Genomic DNA, 19,364 nt, shown 5'->3' with positions numbered 1-19,364 from the left:
TGCGTACCTCCCCTGACATGCTTCGTGTCTCTTGTGTTGTCTCTTGAGGAAAATATTTTGAATAAAAGGAAAACAAGGTTTTGAAGAGACAAAAAATGCTTTTGAAGAAAAAAAAATCTTAGGACGTTAACTCGGGAAGGAGCCAATTTAATAGAGACTTTTATTTAATAGCCTTCCTGCAGGGTATTATAAGAAATCAAATAGGAAGAGACATGCTAAAGCACTTCTGTCCTGTAGAGGGCGTTCATGTTTGTATCAACAGTGAAAGATTATATCTGTTAGTCATTAAAATGACATTAAATCTGATTAGAAATCAGGTCAACACCAGATTTAAATTAGTTAAGTATTAACTAGTATAATGGGAGGGACTGTGTAGTCTTAAGACGTTTATGATAAGAGAAAGTAAAACTAAAACAGGAATTATCTCCGTGAGATCTCTTGTATCATCTTATTTATTCACACTCTTGAGTTAAAGGTAAGTCATGGCAGAACTGAGAAATACTTATACATAAATTTCTACAAGTCTACATTGATTTTCTGAATTTAGACATTCTGGTTATGTGTAACATAAAGATAACACATGCATGTTAACACACAGTCCTGTGAGTTTTCTGATTATAATACATTACTCTTTTTTCATGTTTTTCATTTTAGCATCTGTGTCCTTCAGAGATGAAGTTTATTTGTTTGACCCTCCTGATTATTTGTGGAATTACTAATTCAAGATCAGGTAATTATTTGTATTCAAGCATGTTCATGTGTAAAAGAAAGATGAAGAGAGATATAATAAGTAACTTTTATAAGGGCCAATGTACAATCAGCCGGTCATAGTCCAACTGAAGGAGTTTATTTTGCATTCATACCAGGTTTACTGTACATTATGCAGCTTAATACATAAACATTTGTTAAATAAACAAATATTCAAAACTGTTTTGTTATTTTGTAGAAACTACACTGCAAAAACAAAATACATACATACTGTTATATTATGTTGTCATGGATAACGATCTTTATCCAGAAATATTTGACCACTGAATGACTAGATTTACCAATTAGAAGCAAGTATTCCAAAGAGCCATGTAATAAGTAATCAAATCAAAAGTGTGTTGTATGTAGTTTGTTGTATGTAGTGAATGAATCCTCAGCTGAACTGATGCAGAGCTGAGGTTTTTGTGGGGAAACAACAGAGGCTGCTTTTCATGGAAGCATGTTTTTAGAAAAATGTTGAATTGTTTCTGGTGCAGGATTATCACACCAGATGTAATGTAATGTAAAATAAGAAGAGAATTCTAAAATGTATTTTTAATGTTGTAAATCTGTAGAATAAACATACTGTCTATAGCTTCTGATTTAAAGGCCACAAAGGCCAAAAAATACCATAAAAGTATCATAGCTCTTTGTAAAGAACAGACCCAAATTCAGTTGTCATTATATGTTTACTGTTGCTGTTAAATATGATGGCCCGGTTTCACAGACAGGGTTTAGATTAAGCCAGGATTAGGCCATAGTTCAATTAGGACATTTTAGTCATTTTTATTAACATGCCTTAGACAAAAACATTACTGGTGTGCATCTTGAGATGAAACAAAGGTATTGATATATTTTAAGGAAGGCTGGGCAAGTTAACGCATTATTATTGCGTTAACGCATTAACTAATTAACGCTAACAATTATTTTATATTGCGTTAACAGTTTTTTTTTTATTCATATTATTAAGAAAGTCCGTTGCTCATTGGCTCTGAATACACATACAGACTAACCATGGGTCACAGGAGGGGTGGGATGTTGATCAGTACTGACTTGGAAGGGTCGTCATCAACCAATGAGTGCATTTTGGGAGGGCCTGACTGCAACAGCACTCGCATGAACTGCACTCCCGATAAAATAATTTAGGTTAAGCATCACCAGCAAACCACTGTTCACTGTTAACAGAAAAGTGTGCAGCGTGCTCTTAATCACGAATTCATAAGTAGGAAAAGGAACATTTCCGATAGCACTTGAAGACAGCAGAGATATGCAATGTAACGCGTAAAAAGACAGTAGAAATCATTATAATCAGTAATTAAATGCCCACTGGATGGAACAAATGCCTTGTTTGTAATGTGTTTTGTTTATTTTGTCTTGTCGCGCTTGGACTCTGCATCACAGTATGCTAAGTGGCATAACATTTCCATCATGCGCTTGAGGAATTTGGCCAATCACAACGCACTGGATAGCTGGTCAATCAGAGCACATCTCGCTTTTCAGACCGATGAGCTTTGTAAAAATGTACGCGTTTTAGAAAGGCGGGGCATGGTGGAGCAACAATAATTTACATTATGTGGAAAATAATGTGTTTACTTTTTAACCTTAAACTGCATAGATACATTGCATTACACCAAATACACAAGATAATGTTCTTTTTAGCAACATCATGCAATCATGCTGCACGTATCAGTAGTTCTGCTCTACATTCACTACATGCTTACCAAGCTCAAGCCCGCCCCAACCACGCTCTGGCCCACCTTTTCCAACCGAGCCAGATGGCTAAATGAACGGCGGCACGGAGCGAACACATTAGTCTAACCTGGCTTTGCAGATCAAACGTGCTCAGGCACGGGTAAGATTGCCGTGTGAGTACACGCTTATTCTCCTGCATCCTGAACACAGGAGGTTGTACATTTCAAGTAGAGACCTTCTCTCCCATGGGACCAAATGCAGCAGAGTCTCTACGCGTCCACACACGCACTCGCCCATCAAGTGTTGTCCCGCGCCACACTCTGCTGCATTTGGTCCCACCGGAGAGAAGGTCTCTTCTTGAAATGTGCCTGTTTAATATTATGATGGAAGCTCTGGGCTCTGAGCATAACTTCTTATCCTATAACAAACTTTTACAATAAATATTTTAGCTGCTACTATGTAAAAGGAATACTGCTGTAAAAAAAGCACCTTATTTGTTTAAAGTTCCCAAACTAAATGTTATAGCATTTTTGTTCATATAGCAGTACTTTTAAATGAAAAAAGTGCACAATACACTACTTTTGAATTTATTATTGAATTTTGTGCATAACAATGTGATTAATTGCAATTAATAGGAGAACATCATGCAATTAATCGTGATTTAAACTTCTAACCATTGCCCTGCAATTACTTTAACATCAGTCAGAGCAAGTTTATTTCAGTTAAAACAGCTCAGACTTACACTTTAGTCTGGGACTAGGCTTAAGTCTTGACTCTGAATCCAGGTGACTGTGTTGTAATAAGTTTAAATGTGAGAACCAACAATGAGTCAATGTGTCAATGACCTGGAAAAACACTGATTGACGTGCCAAGTTCTGGAACACTTTTATATTTTTTGTCCTTTTGAAAGTTGACTGTCCCTCACAGTATAAACATTATGCTAAATATTAAATTTTTGTAGAAAGTCATATAGATTTGGAACCGCATGAGGGGGAGCAAGTTTTGACACCCCAGTTCACATGTTGAGGTAAAGACAATATTTAGGACTGTATAATTTAAATGTATATTTTTTCTCTTATAACAGAGCAGTATGAAGTAGTGAGTCCTGCAGATACTGTATTTGCTGTAGCTGGTGAAGATGTGATTCTGCCCTGTTCAGTTAAACCCAGAATCAGTGTTGTGGACATGAGAGTGGAGTGGTTTAGATCTGATCTGAAAAACTCAGTAGTGTATCTCTACGAGGATCATGAAGACAGAAACGCAGAGCAGACCGAGTTCTACAGAGGGAGAACTAAACTGAATCATGAAGAATTACAGAGAGGAAACGCATCACTCAAACTCTCATCTGTCCAAGTCTCTGATGAAGGACGTTATAAGTGTTTTATTCAGTCCAAATCCTGGTATGATGATGCTACTGTTGATCTCAGTGTTGAAGGTGAGTAAACCAATGAAAACAAACATTTAATGATTTAAGACATGAAGCTTTGGTGTAGGGGTCAGTTGAAAATGGGTTCATAAGGGCATAGAAATATCATGTTTAGCAGACTGTCATACAACTATTATGGTTTACTCTTACTGAACTCACAAAATTTGATGACGTTTAAGACCAAATTTGGCACAACTATGAGAAGTGACAATCAAGCACACACACACATTGTGGCGGCAGTTGTTCAGTGGTTCATGTAGATTGTCTACAAATCAGAAGGTTGGTGGTTCAATCCCCGGCTCCACCTGACCAAGTGTCGAGGTGTCCTTGAGCAAGACACCTTACCCCAGCTGCTCCCGACGAGCTGGATGGCGCCTTGAATGGCTGACACCGCAGTCGGTGTGTGAATGAATGGGTGAATGTGAGGCAAATTGTAAAGCGCTTTGGATGGCCATGTGGTCTGTTGAAAGTGCTATATGAATGCAGTCCATTTACCATTGTCTTATGTTTTTATATTCTTAGCCTGTTATCTAGCCTTTTTGAATCACAAGTAGAGTTGGGGGAAGGGGTTATGGGGATGGTATAAAAATTATTTTGAACAAATTAATTTGAATGCATGTACAAAACCTCCATATACTTTGCAGATTTCAAGTCAACTTAAATTAATAGCAGACAAATGTGATATGATATCAACATTAAGAGAGTAATTGTTTAAGGGAAACAGATCAGTTTACCTCAGAGGGAATAATTTAAGATTTTATAGGGAATTTGGACAGAATCACTGTTTTGTTGCTGATCACAGAGTCGGCCATTGATTCTTTGAACGAACTGTGTAGCATCAACTCTGCATGGATATTAATATCCAAAATATAGTGAAAACAATATTAATTAGCACCGTAACAAGATTGGCCGTTTAAGACATTAACTTAGCACAAGTTAGCACAAATAACAAGATACTTCTCTTTTCAATATAAATAAGGCTTTATTGGATAAATCTAAGACATATAAACTAATCTAACACATATGCACTCATACATTCACACTGTCATTCACACTGTCATTCAATCATTGTTTAGGGGGTTTCCTTGTTGTCATCATTGCAGAAAGGGGGTTTCCCAAGGTTGCTGATTGGCTGGAAGTTCCATAGTCGTTAAAGTGGCGTCTTGGGAAGCCAATGGTCGGGTGTTTGCTGAAGATGCAGAGTTGTGGGCTGGTTAACGTTTTGAGGCGATCACAGACTTGAGGTGAACTCGGAGACACAGCGTTGTGGCAATACTTAACTCAGAACATGAAACTCTTAACGGAAAAGAAAAGAAACTAAATTAAAAGAAAGAAAAGGGTAAAGTTTGACGAGACTAGGTGCACTGTAAAAAATTTAAGTTGAGAAAACTTAAAGGTTTTTTAAAAATAATTTTAGTTTTCTCTACTTTTTGTTGTAGCTATGATTTGAAAGCAATAAGATGAGAAAACTCCAAAATCTGCTGAAGATGGTTGCCTTAAACTTTTAAGTTTTCTCAACTTTTAATTTTTTTACAGTGTGGCCTTTCTCTTCATAATTTTAGAGGAGCTGCTGACATGCAAACCAAAGCATGCTGGAATGGCGCTTAAAGAATTCATGGGCAAAAAGCATGGCTAAAAGCCTTGGTGATTAAAAGCAAAAAGTGGTGGCAAAAAGCTGATTAGGCTAAAGCAATGACTGAAAGCAGCGGCTAAAAGCGACAATTCAAAAAGCATAATTTGATGGTGTCCTGAGTTTTTAAAGCGGGCTGTTGTACACATCCCAAACAGTTTCTCAACCAATAAGATATTGTCTTAGCTTGGGGTGTTACTATTTTTATACTCCAAATACATAAATCAACATGTTACCTTATCACTCATATGGTCTGAATTTTCCCGCTTTTGCATAGTATATTTTGGGCATGATTTCTATAACAAGAACATAATACATTTTACAAAGTACTGATTCGTATAAATGTTTAAAGCATGAACATTCTAACTCCTACATATCCATCATGAATATAATCTTATAAACTCTTCAATAGTTATTCAAAATACACACAATAAGTGATTAGGAGATGATGTGTCGGTTACATGCATGATATAGAATTACGCATGGAAATGAAAGTCCTTTTGGCATCATTTTGGTGCATATATACATGTAAAGGCAGTCTTTCTGCCATTCTGTGAACGTGAGGGTGTGTTCTGTGAGAAACAGAAGTCAAAAGGGGACTAGAAGGAATCTCCTAGGTGGGGGAAGTCAATCTGAAGAAAGTCTTCAGTTTGTGATTTCTATCACAGATTTACATGTGATGGTCATGCTGTGCATCTTTTTGACCATTAATCTTGGTTACTTGTCCCAAAATTGACAATCTCCTTCCTGAGTCGGGATTATTAATAAGTGTTGTTCAGTGTTAATGTTAAAAGCTGTTTAAACTGTGGAGTTGGTTGGTTAGGCAGGCTTGCTTCAAACTGGCTGGTTCTAGGATCTGGACAGATTCATGACATTTATTTATTTATTTTATAATTTTTACTTAAAATTACAGACCTTCATCATGATATAGTTCGGTACTCTTGTCAGTATGAAATTAACAAAAAAGCAAGAACAAAAGCAGGTTTATGGACAGAAAACACGTTCACTCAGTTAATGTTTATTTGTAGCTGTTGGACGTCCTCCAGTGATCACTGTAGATGGATTTGATGATACAGGAGGGCTTCATCTACAATGTGAATCTGAAGGTTGGAACCCTGAACCTGTTCTTGAGTGGCTGAACAGTGAAGGAGTCAGCTTGAGTTCAGAAACTACAGAGACAAGCAGAAACACAGATGGATTCAGAGTCAAACACTCTATCACTGTACATCACAGTGTCGGCAAGGTTCACTGTAGAGTGAAACTGAGACATCACATTCTGGAGACACTGATTATCGCCTCAAGTACGTACTGACAATTATTTTACATGAGGTTATTTGATGATGTAGATTAGATAAATTAATTATCAATTTAGTGCATTAAATTAATTTATTTTATCTATTATATAATTTTTTAACTTGTACATTTATTTACAATTTATTTTCACTGCATACTTATATACTGATAACACAATGTAGAATTTTTTTTACATTATTAATCATTTTAATCAACAATAGTAAATGTTTGACTGTACACAATGTGCTCAACATGATTCACGGTTTTGTTTTGCAGATAAAAAGTTTAATCCTTGGACGACATCAATCATCTTGATTTCAGCTGTTGTTTTACTCATTGTGATTGCTGGAATGCTGATAGCTGCATTTTTTAAAAAACACAGAAGTAACATTCTTATTTGTTTGTTATTTAATATATTTGATTAAATAATACATTCTAGGGGTAGTCCCTGGATGGATCATGTTCTCACTGTGAGAGTGTCTTCACGAAAGTAAGAGAGGCCACCCTTGCCCCTCTAAAGAAAGTTTTACAATTGGCTCATTCTGCCTCAGTTATGGGAACTGGTGTGCTTTCATAGGGACTGGTCCTTCAGTACATAGCCTGACTGGAATTTTGTGTCAACTGGGAGAAGAGCAAGCTCTTCCCCGGGCAGAGCATCTCTGTTCTCAGTGTGTAGTTGGACTCGAACCTGTTCAACAAGACAGCAGTTCCACTGAAATACTTTCAGTGCTCCTGGGGCATATGGCTTCCTCAGCCGTGGTCATGCCGTTGAGGTTAATACATATGAAACTGCTTCAGCACTGGCTTCAGACTCGAGTCCTGAGATGGTTATGTCTCTGTGGCACATGTCAACTAGATGAGTCCCAGAGACAGATCTCCTCAGAAGACCTCTTCACCTAGATGGCATAGAGTCCTCTGCACAGTCTGACTTTGTTGCAGCCTAAAAGTAAACTGCTGGTTTCATCTGGCCAGAGGAGAATGGCACATTATTTCGCTTTGACACAATCTGCATTGTAAAAAGCATTGCATTGTATATAAAAAATTGTGACTTGACTTGACATTGCCTTGGTCAGATGTCAGGTAGGTGTTCCCCTAGAAAAAGTTTCCAGGTGTGTTGTTGTCACAACAAATGCCTCTAAGACAGGCTAGGATGTCATAAGCATCAGGCGTGCAGTCTCAGAACTCTAGACAGGGCTTTGTTTGCACTGTCAAATCAACTCTCTAGAATTGTTGGCTGTGCTATTAGCCCTGAGGCCGTTTTGACCTCTGGTTCAGGGCAAGCACATGTTGGTCCAGACTGACCACACTGCATTGGTGTCATACATCAACTGTCAAGGCAGTGTCTGCTCCCGTCGCATGTCACAACTTGCCTGCCACCTGAAGTCACTGTGAGCCAGTCACATTCCTTAATCATGAGGTCAATGCACTCTCATGACAAGTCAAGCTCCGAGGAGAGTGGAGACTTTCCCAAAAAGGGGCCAGGTGATTTGGAGTTGGTTTTCTGAGGCTCAAGAAGACCTGTTTGCCACACAGAAATCCACCATTGCTCTCTGTGGTCCCGTCAGCATGGATGCAATAGCTCACAGCTGGCCCCAGCATCTGTGCAAGTATGCCTCATTGCACAGACACTGTGCAAGATTGGAGAGGAAGAAGAACAAATCCTAAAGGTCGTGCCCAGCTGGCCCAACTGGACTTGGTTCCCAGAGCTCATGCTGATGGCATCAACCCTTCATTGATAAATATTCATTGAGAAAAGATCTTCTTTTTCATGGCCAGGGCACAATCAGGCACCTGTGTTCAGACTTCTGGAATCTCCATGTCAGGTTCCAGAACTGGATGAGGATAAATTCAGAGGTCTACCACTAGCCATGATAGACACTATCACACAGGCAAACACCCCCTCTACCAGACGGCTATAAGCCTTGAAGTGGTGCTATGTGTTGTTCCTCTTGGGGGGATCATCCATGAATGTGAACTGAACTGAGTGGTGAACTGAGTGGTGCATGGAGGATAAAACCTCCAAGACCACACCTTTTCATCCCAGAAAATTCACCAGGAGTTTGATGAACCTAGGACCAATTTACCCCTCAGCACACACATGAAGAAAACTTTGGTGGAGGAATTCCCTCACAGGCCCATTACTTGTGGTATGCCCCTCTTCAAGCGAGCCCTTGTTATTTGGCTAGTGCTCCATATGGAGTGGTTCCCTAACAGTGACCTCATATGATGAATTCTTCCAATGTTTGGTTTCCCTATTGGTGTCACTATCACCCTGCGTCTTCCCCTGACTCTCCCCATTGTAGTTCCCCATAATGGCGAGTCCTTAGGTCGTATTTCCACATCCTTACTTCCCCCATCAGTTAGGTTGTTGTCTCCATAGTGTTCCTTTCTCTGCAGAGTAAAGAGAACACTTCTCCTATGTAAACAACTAGGTGTGACCTCTCCCAAATAAAGAATAACCCGGTCCCCTTAAGATAGGGAGATCTGAGGTAATTTACCCTGGGCACTGAAGGTTGAGAGACAGCTTAGCTGCACTTATCATTCTGGCACTCAAAAGCCTGCTAGCATCTCCGACACCAGCTCTCATGACTCAGTTCTGTTGTTGTGTCATTTACTGTAGGTACCCCTAGTGTCAATCATTAACATTCATGTTGAAGTGACTGACAGAAAGGGAACATCTCAGTTAATGATGTAACCTCTATTATTTAATGGAGCCAACAAGACCCTCCTGCCACAATTTTGAACTGACCTCTGAAATGGCTGGGACACTTTTCTTGGCTCCTTAGCGCAAACCTGAATAAATGGATCCACACCACGCCTTTATACCCATTGGATGGGGGAGTAGCATGCGAATTACACTCACCAATTCTCATTGGCCTTTTCTGAAGTATCAGAGGTGTCTCAAGTGCAACCCCTAGTGACAGTCATTGACTCCATGTCTCATTCAGTCCATCAGGAAACAGAGGTTACATTAGTAACTGAGATGTTTTACTAATTGCTAAGTCCACTAATAGTGTCCAATAGTGGACATACATGCAGGACTGAAGAAATGTGTCATTTTGTTCTGAAAGTCATAAAGTTATTTAAATGTTAATTTAAAGTCTCTTTTCATCCACAACATATTTTGGGTCACCATTTCAGGTGACAAGAACTTTTTTCCATGTTTCATATTTTTTAGAGACGTTTTTAAAATATACATATAAATACAGTTGTGCTCATAAGTTTACATACCCCTTGCATAATGTTCAAAATGTTTTAAATGAAACAAAATAAGAGACATGGTATTTTTTATTTAGTGCAGTCCAGTACTAAACAGTACTAGACAATACAGTTTAGAATTGTTGTTTACACCCCCCCATCTCATAATGCGTTGTATGGCGTTCTTGAGCATCAGTAAATGTTTTCACCTTTTGTAATAGTTATGCATGAGTCCATCAGTTGTCCTCAGTGTTAAAAGATGGATTTCAATATCATACAGTCAATATTGGAAAGAGTTCAAATATGCAGAAAATGCTGGAAAACCAAAGAATGTGCAGGAGCTGGAGGATTTTTTCTGAAGAACATGTCATGTGAAATAGCTTATTCAGGATAAACATACCATGCAATTTTCATGATCCCTTTTATTTTGTTTCAATTATTAACATTTTTCACATTCTGCAAGGGGTATGTAAACTTATGAGCACAACTGTATATATATTTGAATTAATAATTTATTTAGTTACCGTGTGTGATGTTATCTCTATTTAATGTTGTCTTATCTTGACTTTGTTCTTAATTTTCTTCAGAACTTGGTCAACTAAATAAGAATAATGGGACAATAAAACAAGGTGAATTTGTCTTTTTAAATTATAATTTTATTATTAATGCAAAGTCTGTTTTCATCAACAAAATATCTACTCAACAGACACTGTTTATTAATTTGCTTTGTTTCATATATTTGGTCCTGTAAGTTTTTGACTTAAAAAATAAATAAATAAAATATAATTATATATATATATATATATATATATATATATATATATATATATATATATATATATATATATATATATATATATATATATATATATTAACAACAATAATAATAATAATAATCATTTGTTTTATTTGTAATAGTTGTTACTGTATTTAATATAGTTCTCTCTTGCCTTTATTCTGAATTTTCTTTAGAACATGAACAACTATTGAAGGAGAAGGGCAAAATACAAGAAGGTGAATTTATCTTTTATTTAATTATACTTCCAAAATGTAAGACATTATGTATTACTGTAATTTGAAAGTAATTATTTACATTACAAAATTACTGTCTCTGAATTGTAATATGTTACACTACTTTTATATTACTTTTGAGTTACTTTCACAAAAATACTCACATAAATATGACAAGGCATTCTAAAATGCTAAAATAGTTTATTCCTGTTCATTATACATCAACTGAATAGTGATGTGGTATAGAATGCATAATGACAGTTTAGGCATTATACAACCATTTACAACATAGTGAATGGAACAGGCACAGTGAAGGTTCATGGCACAATATCTTAGCCAGAGGGTGAAACAAAAGTAGTCTAATGTTAGTGTAGCTAATAGATTACACTAACATTAGGCTACTTTTGGTTCACCCTTTGCCTATGATATTGCTGCCTATGATAAACAAGTCATTTTAGGCAACTACCAGATGGATGTCATGTCACAAAATATTTTTTATAAGACTGAATTAAATTAATTAATTAGAACATAATTAAATTAAAACATTTAGTTAGGCTACTAAAAGTTACTTATTATAATACTTTCACTTACACAGTCATTCAAACAAAAAATACATTATAGAGAAAGCGTGCAAATAACAGAACATCATTACTGACTTCAGCCTAGCGCGAGTTACATAAATAAATAAAAATAAAATCTATATTTGATGAATGCATCTCTTACTTCATACGTAGGCCTACATATACAGTTTATTGTTTATAATGACCGTTCACCGGAGTGCAGAATTCTCTCAGCAAGCACGCACACTGAACAAAACACCAGCATTTCAGCGGTGACTAATCTGAGCGCCTCTGACTGACCATTGCATTCATAAACTCAACAGAATCATGTGTGATTGCAATGCGCAAGTTGACAAACGATTAAATCTGGTAACTTATGATGCCCACTATCATGACACCTATAGCCTGACACGACAAGATGCACAACCTCATTTTCTTTCTTTTATTTTTCTTTTAATTCAATTTCACAGCACAAACCTGGCATGCATTGGGTGGTCTACTGTTAACAGAGACTGCATATCTTCCACAACATGCTCAGCCATGATTCTCTTTATGTCTCATCTTCTACATTCTTTCTTTTCTCTGACCCTGCTTGGTCATCTTAGTGTCCGCATGTCACCAGTCCAGGTGTTTCTTTATATCACTCAAGTTATTTCTCGGTGCAGAGAGTTTCCTTGGTGTCACAAATAGAGTGTAGGCCTGCTTAATTAGCCTATTACTTTCTTGTCCTTTTTTCTGACAAACTGAGAACAATAGGAGTGTGTCCATCTCGCAAATGTAGAATTTGTTTCTGCAGTCATCACAACCATTGAATTCTAGCAGAAGGAATTGTCTTTTGTTTTTGTTTTTTGTTTTTTTCTGGTGCTGTAATGTCTTGCGTTGTTGATAATTTCTTGAAAAAACTATCACAACTTAATTTCATGATAAAATGTGTTGTTGTAACATGCGTTACTGAGATTCAATTGGGTATAATATTATCAAAAATGTATTAGTAATTTGTTATATTACTGTGTTACAGCAAAAAGTATTATTGTAATGGCATTACATTTGTTTATGCCATATGTCTATTTAATGATTTCCATATTTATTCTGAATTTTCTTCAGAATGTGATAGTCTACAGAATGAGATAGGCAAAATACAACAAGGTGAGTTTATCTATTTATTATGTCACTATTAATTTAAAGTTTTTGGCTTTTTTTTTTTTTTGCATTTGCATTTGCATTTGTAATGCAAAACCTTATGTGCACACGTGATGTTGTCTGTTTTGTTGTTGTTGTTTTTCCCTTGCCTTTATTCTGGTTTATGTTCCCATGTGTGATGTTTAATGTTGTTTTCTCTTGACTTTATTCTGATTTTTTTTTTCAGAATACAATGAATGCAACAAGAGAATAATGCAAGGTGAATTTGTCTTTTAAGTTAAATTTAATTATTCATTTAAAGTCTATTTTCATCCACAAAATATCTGCTTAACAGACACTTTGTATTCATATACTTTTGTGTATATCGTAGACCTTGTACGGTTTTTGCTATTTTTTTAAATATAATTTCTATTTTATTTGTAGTTCTACCTCATTCTGAAATAATTATTGCCTATATATTTAATGTATTTTTCTCTTACCTTTATTCTGATTTTTTTTTCAGAACAAGATCAGCTAGAGAAGGAAAAGAGGAAAATAAAACCAGGTGAATTTATCCTTTATTATGTTATTATTTCACAGGGGTCATGAACTGAGAAACCAAAAATTCCCTTGATCTTTTATTAAAAGATCATTAAAAACAAATAAAAATATTAAATATTAAAATATTAAAAACAAAATTGCTCTGTTTGCTGTGGAGTCAAGACATTGCCAATAATGTTATTAAAAGATGAATATGCGACAAAACTACAGAATGTCATATTTTATTATTAGGTCTTTCGACACATATATGTTTTACCAAATAAAAAGGACAGCACTTTTAGAGTTCATGCCACTATCTGATTTGAGCATATTGGAACAGTTGAATTTAAGGCAGATCTAAAAGATTAAAAGCTATTATTTAGTTGCAGTTCTCTTGCATGCAATCAGAGCAGTGAGTCTGCCACCCATAGACATCACCAGACTCTTGGTCTCATCCTTTAAAATGCTTTTCCCAGCCTTTAATGCAGCCAAGTTTCTGTCTTTAGTCTCTTCTTCAGCTGATGAAATTAATCTTCATTCAGATTTAAATCTGGAGATTGATTTGGGAAATCTCAGACTTTACATTTCTTTGCCCTGATAAAGTCCTTGACTGAACTGGAAGGGTGTTTTGGGTCATTGTCCTGTTCCAATATGAAGTGATTTATAATGAGTTTGGTGGCATTTTCTTGAACATTGCTAGCCAAGATGATTTTGTACCCTTCCAAATTCATTCTGCTACTGCCATCATACATTAAGTCATCATTAAAATCAAGAGGTCCTGTTCTAGAAACAACCATACATGCTCATGCCATGACACCACCTCCACCAAGCTTCACAGATGAGGTTATATGCTTAGGATCATTTGCAGTTCATTTTTTTTCTCCACACTTTTGCTTTCCAATCACTTAGATAAAGGTTCATCTTTGTCTCATTGGTCCATCAACTCAGTTCCAGAACTCTACTGGCTCACATTTGTGAAGAATTTTGCCTTTCCATTTTTGGTGCTGATCAGAGGTTTGCATCTTGCTGTATAGCTTCTGAAATTCTTTGTAATTCTGTAATTCAAATTATCCTGCAGACTGTTGATTCACAGAGCATCATCACAGCTTTCTGGAGGTTGTTGGTAATTTTACAGACCCGTATTTTAGGGTTCATTTTCTCAGCTTTTATGAATTATCTGTCATCAACTACTGTTGTTTTTCTCAGCCGATCAGGTCGTCGTAGGTTGCTGATGTCGCCGATAGTCTCCAAACTCTTGATTTCTCCATGCCATTTTTTCCTATAGTTTTAATTGACTTCTTTTCTTTTAGCAGCCAAATTGCTTGCTTTTCTTTCAGAGTCTGCTTCCTTGTCTTCATCCTGGTTTGTGTGTGTCATCATTGAGTGCAAGACTTAGAATGCAGAAGCAATGGATATAACTGATACGACACATTCCCTGCTTTTAATATCTGAAGAATTAATGCAACAGGACTGGGCTGATCACTTAAAAAGACCTGTGAGACAACTGTTCCAATACTTATGTTCACATCAGAGAGGGAGATGAAACTCTCCCTAGCAAACTAGGGAGACTCCACAGCAAACAGAACAATATTGTCTTAACTGTTCCAATATTTATGGAGGGCACTGTATAAGAGGTCATTATACTATAAAAAATCCTGAAGTGTCAGAACTCAAAACTTTCTGGGTTCTCTAAAAACAGCTTATATTGAAGCCAGTCTGCTAAATGGAATGATTATGGAACGTACAACTCTAATGATGTAATAGTGTGGCTGAACATCAACTCTGCAGAAGATCAACGCCTGCTTCTACATCACTGCCTGTTTAGCCCCGGCCACCGATTTGTGCATGTAGCATGAAAAACAATATAGAGGCGAATGCAGGTCTATACAGAAAACAAACTGTAAAAATGGCCTCAAAATTTTTTTTGTGCTCACTATTACTTTGTCAGTTAAACAGATAGTTTGAGATGAGTATTTATGTAAATTTTTCTATCTGTGAAGGATGTAGGCTGTCAAACATACACAAGCCGATCATAGCAGTGGGTGTTTACTTCTGAGTCTACAATCTGCCACAAATATTTCAAAAGAGTGTTCATAATTTACTTCTAGATTACATTGCATTTTGATATAAACATCTTGGTAAAATTATAAGTGGACCTCAGAGAACAGTACAAAATAAAGAAAAACAGTGACAGTTCATGATCCCTTTAATTCAACTGTTTATGCCATTTTTTTTCATTATTTCATTTGCATTTTCATTTGCATTAGTTCAAGACCACATGTACCCATGTGTGATGTTATCTACTTAATGGTGTTTTTCTTGCCTGTATTCAGAATTATCTTCAGAACATGATCGACTTTTACAGAATAAGACAGGAGAATAAAACCAGGTGAATTTGTCTTTTTTTTTTCAAGTATTGTTATTAATTTAAAGCCTCTTTTTATCCACAAAATAGTTAATGAACAGACACTGTGTATTCTTACTTTTTTGTCATATGAGGGAAAAGTATACTGTATAAGGTCACCATTTCTGGTAACCATAAAGTGTTTAGTTTTTTTCTTCAATTTTTCATACTTATATATTTGTAGGTATTATTATGAAATAATTAGTAATATAGTTCTCTTAATGTTCTTCAGAACACAATGAAGTTTATTAAGCAATTAATTGAGTCTGATGATCAACCTTTACAAATTGAGAACCGGGAAAGAACTAGCATTTATAGCCTAAATAAAACAGGATAAATAATAAATGCATGTTTATAATGTATGCATGTATATTTTAATTATTTATTCAGTTACACATCTAAATGATCATACTTTATATTTAAAATATGCAGTTGTTGTTTTTCAGAGCGATATCAAATGTAATACCATCAATGTTCTTTTTTATTTTTATCTTTATTCTGAACTAGAACATGATCAACATTTACAGTCTCATGGTGAGTACCCAAAATGATAAATTGTTTTATATGGCTTTATTAAATTATTAATATATTAATAAAATAGTTTATCAATACGTTTACCATAAGAAAAGCAATCTGTTTAAAATCCTGTTGGTTTGACTGGTCTTCAAGTGGTGACTAATATTATGTATATTATTATTTATCTTAAGATTAACTATGTTATGGACCCTTTATAACTTCATACTTTCTTTCTGTTTTTAGTGAACACACAATCAAAAAAGAAGATAAAAAGTGTCGTTTACAATAAGGTGGAGGTGAAGGAGAGAATTAAGTGGTATTTAACATGAAGAGGTGGAACAGTCTGAACCCTAAAGATAAATGCGGGACTGTGGATCGGATTAATGGGGTGCACTGGGCTTGTGATTCTCCATTTATCTTTCTATTTCTGAATGGGAGCATGCGAGAGGCTGCTTGAGGTTTATGAGGAGGGTCTGGCCTCCTTTTATGATGAGTCCATGCCTCATATCTACTCTTACACTTGTCAGTCTAAGATTCAATTTTGCATCATTAGAAATTATTATTATTATTATTATTTAGAAATATATTTTAACATACTATAAATATATCTGTCCAGATCACTGTTAATGTTGTTTTAACACTTACTTTTACGACTCCTGATGTAATCATCATGAATAACATCTTTATTTTAAATTTGTCTAATTTTCTGTGCTTTTTATGTCTCATTTTAGCACTTCACTGTGCTTAAAGTGGTCCTGAATTGCATTTTTTATTATTATATAACATGTTCTCTTATAATGTTAGTGTGATTTTACATTAAAATAGATGAATGAATAAATAAATAAATAAATACATTTTCTGTCCTGTTTTTGTACCTCTCTGCAGAACAGTCTGATTTTTAGGCAGGTGCATTCAAGACTCTCAAGTAAACACAGTTCTTGGTTAACAGTTTTGCTTATTAAAATAACAGATTAATGCTGCTGTGACATGCCCTGAAAACAACATGGGTCATTTGTGTAGGCTATTTAAAACATATAAAAACTCAGTATTTATCAAACAGTCTGGAACATACAATGCAATATTCATAAAAACACATTTGTGTTGTGACATTAGTGTTGGATTCACTCTGGTCAGACTCAGCACCACATCATCTTTTACTTTCAATCTCTCCAAAAAGCCTGCATTATACCATCTTGTTTAAAAATTTATCCAAAAAGTAAAGTAAGGCAAACAAACAAACAAAGTGTTTCACTGTCACAAACTGGAGCTCTTTCCTAACTTTACCCCGTTACACTGGACGCAAGTGGCATAACATGACTAGTCAACAGACCTCATAATAATCAGAGATTCTGTTTACACTGCATGCAGCACTGATTGAAACTGATTTCTCGTTATATTTTCCAAGACTATTTTTCACAACTTAACACTACGCTGTGGCATGTAATCGCGTAATAACATCTACTGTATATAGTTCTGCTGATGGAGTAATCCTGCATTTGTGTCTATTTCCCCTCCTCCTACCACATTCGTGTACCAGTGGATGGGGCTAAAAGAGACAGCGATGTAGAAGTAGGCACTGATCTTCTCCTGTAGAGGCAGACTTTTGCTGCACTATTTCTTCATAAAGTGTCACATTCCAAAATTAGATGTTTTCTGAGCTTAGTTTCAATAAAAGCTGTTTTTAAACTAGCAAGAAAGTTTTGAGTTCTGAAACTTACATCCTGTTTTTACAGTACATTGATCTGTTATATCTGTTATATAAGGAAATTGAAACCATGGAAACTAACTAGGCACGAAAACGGAGACATAGACAACTAAACCAAAACAGATCATACATGAGTCATTTTGCCTCCTCCCAGAATGGCGTGTCCTCATGCTGACAAACAGTCCAACAGCGGAGGGAGGGTGGGGGTTCAGGAAAAGGCGTGAGGCAGGTAAGGGGCAGGCTTTCGGAAAGGGGTATAGTTTATAGGGTCAGGTCAGAGTAGATGGAGGGAGGAGACAGGGAGGAGTCTGGAGCAGGAGGAGCCAGGTTCGAGATCCAGAGTCCAGGATAGCGGCCCACGGTGGAGTTGATGCATGGTGAAGGTAAGGACAACAACACCAGGGGGCTGACTGGCAGAGGAGGTGGAGTAGGTACCCATGATAGAACACGGTAGCCACAGAGCCAGGTTGACACAGAGGATCCGGAGGGGAGGAGGAGCCTGACAGAGCCAGAGGACAGAGAGATGAGGTAAAGCCAGAGGAGTGGAGTCCCGAGGCGGCAGATGGTTGATCACTGACCATGGTGGAGCCGGAGGGACTAGGGAGCTTTAGTTAAGCTGGTGGGATGACAGGCAATGGTGAAGATGAGGGAGCTAGGAGCCAAGGTGGAGGCGATGGTTCGAAGGGCCGAGGTGGAGTCCAGGATTCGAAGGCTAGAAACGGAGACAGGGGATCCTCACACCATGGCGGAGCTGGAGTCCCGAGGCAGATCAGAGTGCCCAGATGGCATTGACTGAGGGTGAGCTGAGGGACTGACAGGCACCAGCAGAGATGGAGCTGAGGAACCGGCTTGTTTAAAAGGAGGTTGGAGAGGGAGGCTGGGAGAGAACACATGAGGACTTGAGCTGGGTGGAACCAGTGGAGACACATAGGAGATTCAGGGATGGGCGTAGCCAGCAGAGACACAGGAGAACTGGGAATTACCTCCCCAAACTAGTCTATTAAGTCCATTTAAAAAATGTCCATTAGTTCCTCCATATTATCCCCAGAAACCAGATGCAGTTCACCCTCAGTCGCAGGAGTGTGGGAGTGGGGCTTTCCTCCAAGCCCTCGATCTCCACCAGTATTTCCATGATGCACAGTGTTGCCGGCTCACACACCTGGACAGTCATGCTCTTAAGTTCTAGTTCTGGGGCGATGATAGGCTCACTAGCTGCCCACTCGTGGCAGGCTCGGGCTCTGCGGCTGTGGTGGGCTCTGACATTTGCGCTGTGCAGCTGGATGATGGCTGGCTGGTCTCTGGTTCGGTAGTGGGGCTGGAGATATCCTCCTCAGCAAGAAAGCGGTGAAATCCTCATTGGGACTGTTTGCTGGCAGGTCGTTCACTCAGGCTGGTGATGTAGAATATGCAGAGCGAGCGGTCCAGGAAGTATGTAAGGCATGCCGAGTCTAAAAAAATGGAGGGGGGGGGGGTCGTTGGGTGCTTGAGCACCTGCCACTTTGCCCCTTAAGTGCCCTTTTGTC

General features: G+C 37.2%; 1 protein-coding gene and 1 long non-coding RNA gene across 2 annotated transcripts in view; both read left to right on the top strand.

Annotated features, from left to right (window-relative positions):
• The first annotated feature begins 245 nt into the window (after window positions 1-245).
• LOC132152375 (butyrophilin-like protein 3) overlaps window positions 246-19,364 on the top strand; it is a 110,389-nt gene continuing 91,270 nt past the window's right edge. Inside the window, exons 1-2 of the mRNA XM_059561149.1 lie at window positions 246-475; window positions 655-730. Of these exons, the coding sequence (XP_059417132.1) occupies window positions 673-730 (58 nt within the window). The 5' untranslated portion in view covers window positions 246-475; window positions 655-672. The remainder of the gene's footprint in view (window positions 476-654; window positions 731-19,364) is intronic.
• Window positions 12,660-16,921, top strand: LOC132126111 (uncharacterized). The gene is made up of 6 exons (XR_009427363.1): window positions 12,660-12,703; window positions 12,924-12,956; window positions 13,200-13,241; window positions 15,550-15,605; window positions 16,128-16,154; window positions 16,380-16,921. It is a non-coding gene; the product is annotated as an uncharacterized LOC132126111 (long non-coding RNA).

Source organism: Carassius carassius, chromosome 1 (genome assembly GCF_963082965.1).
Source record: "Carassius carassius chromosome 1, fCarCar2.1, whole genome shotgun sequence".
In the NCBI taxonomy this organism is placed as follows: domain Eukaryota; kingdom Metazoa; phylum Chordata; class Actinopteri; order Cypriniformes; family Cyprinidae; genus Carassius; species Carassius carassius.
Note: the sequence above shows the minus strand (reverse complement) of the source record. Positions and strands in the feature narration are given on the sequence as shown.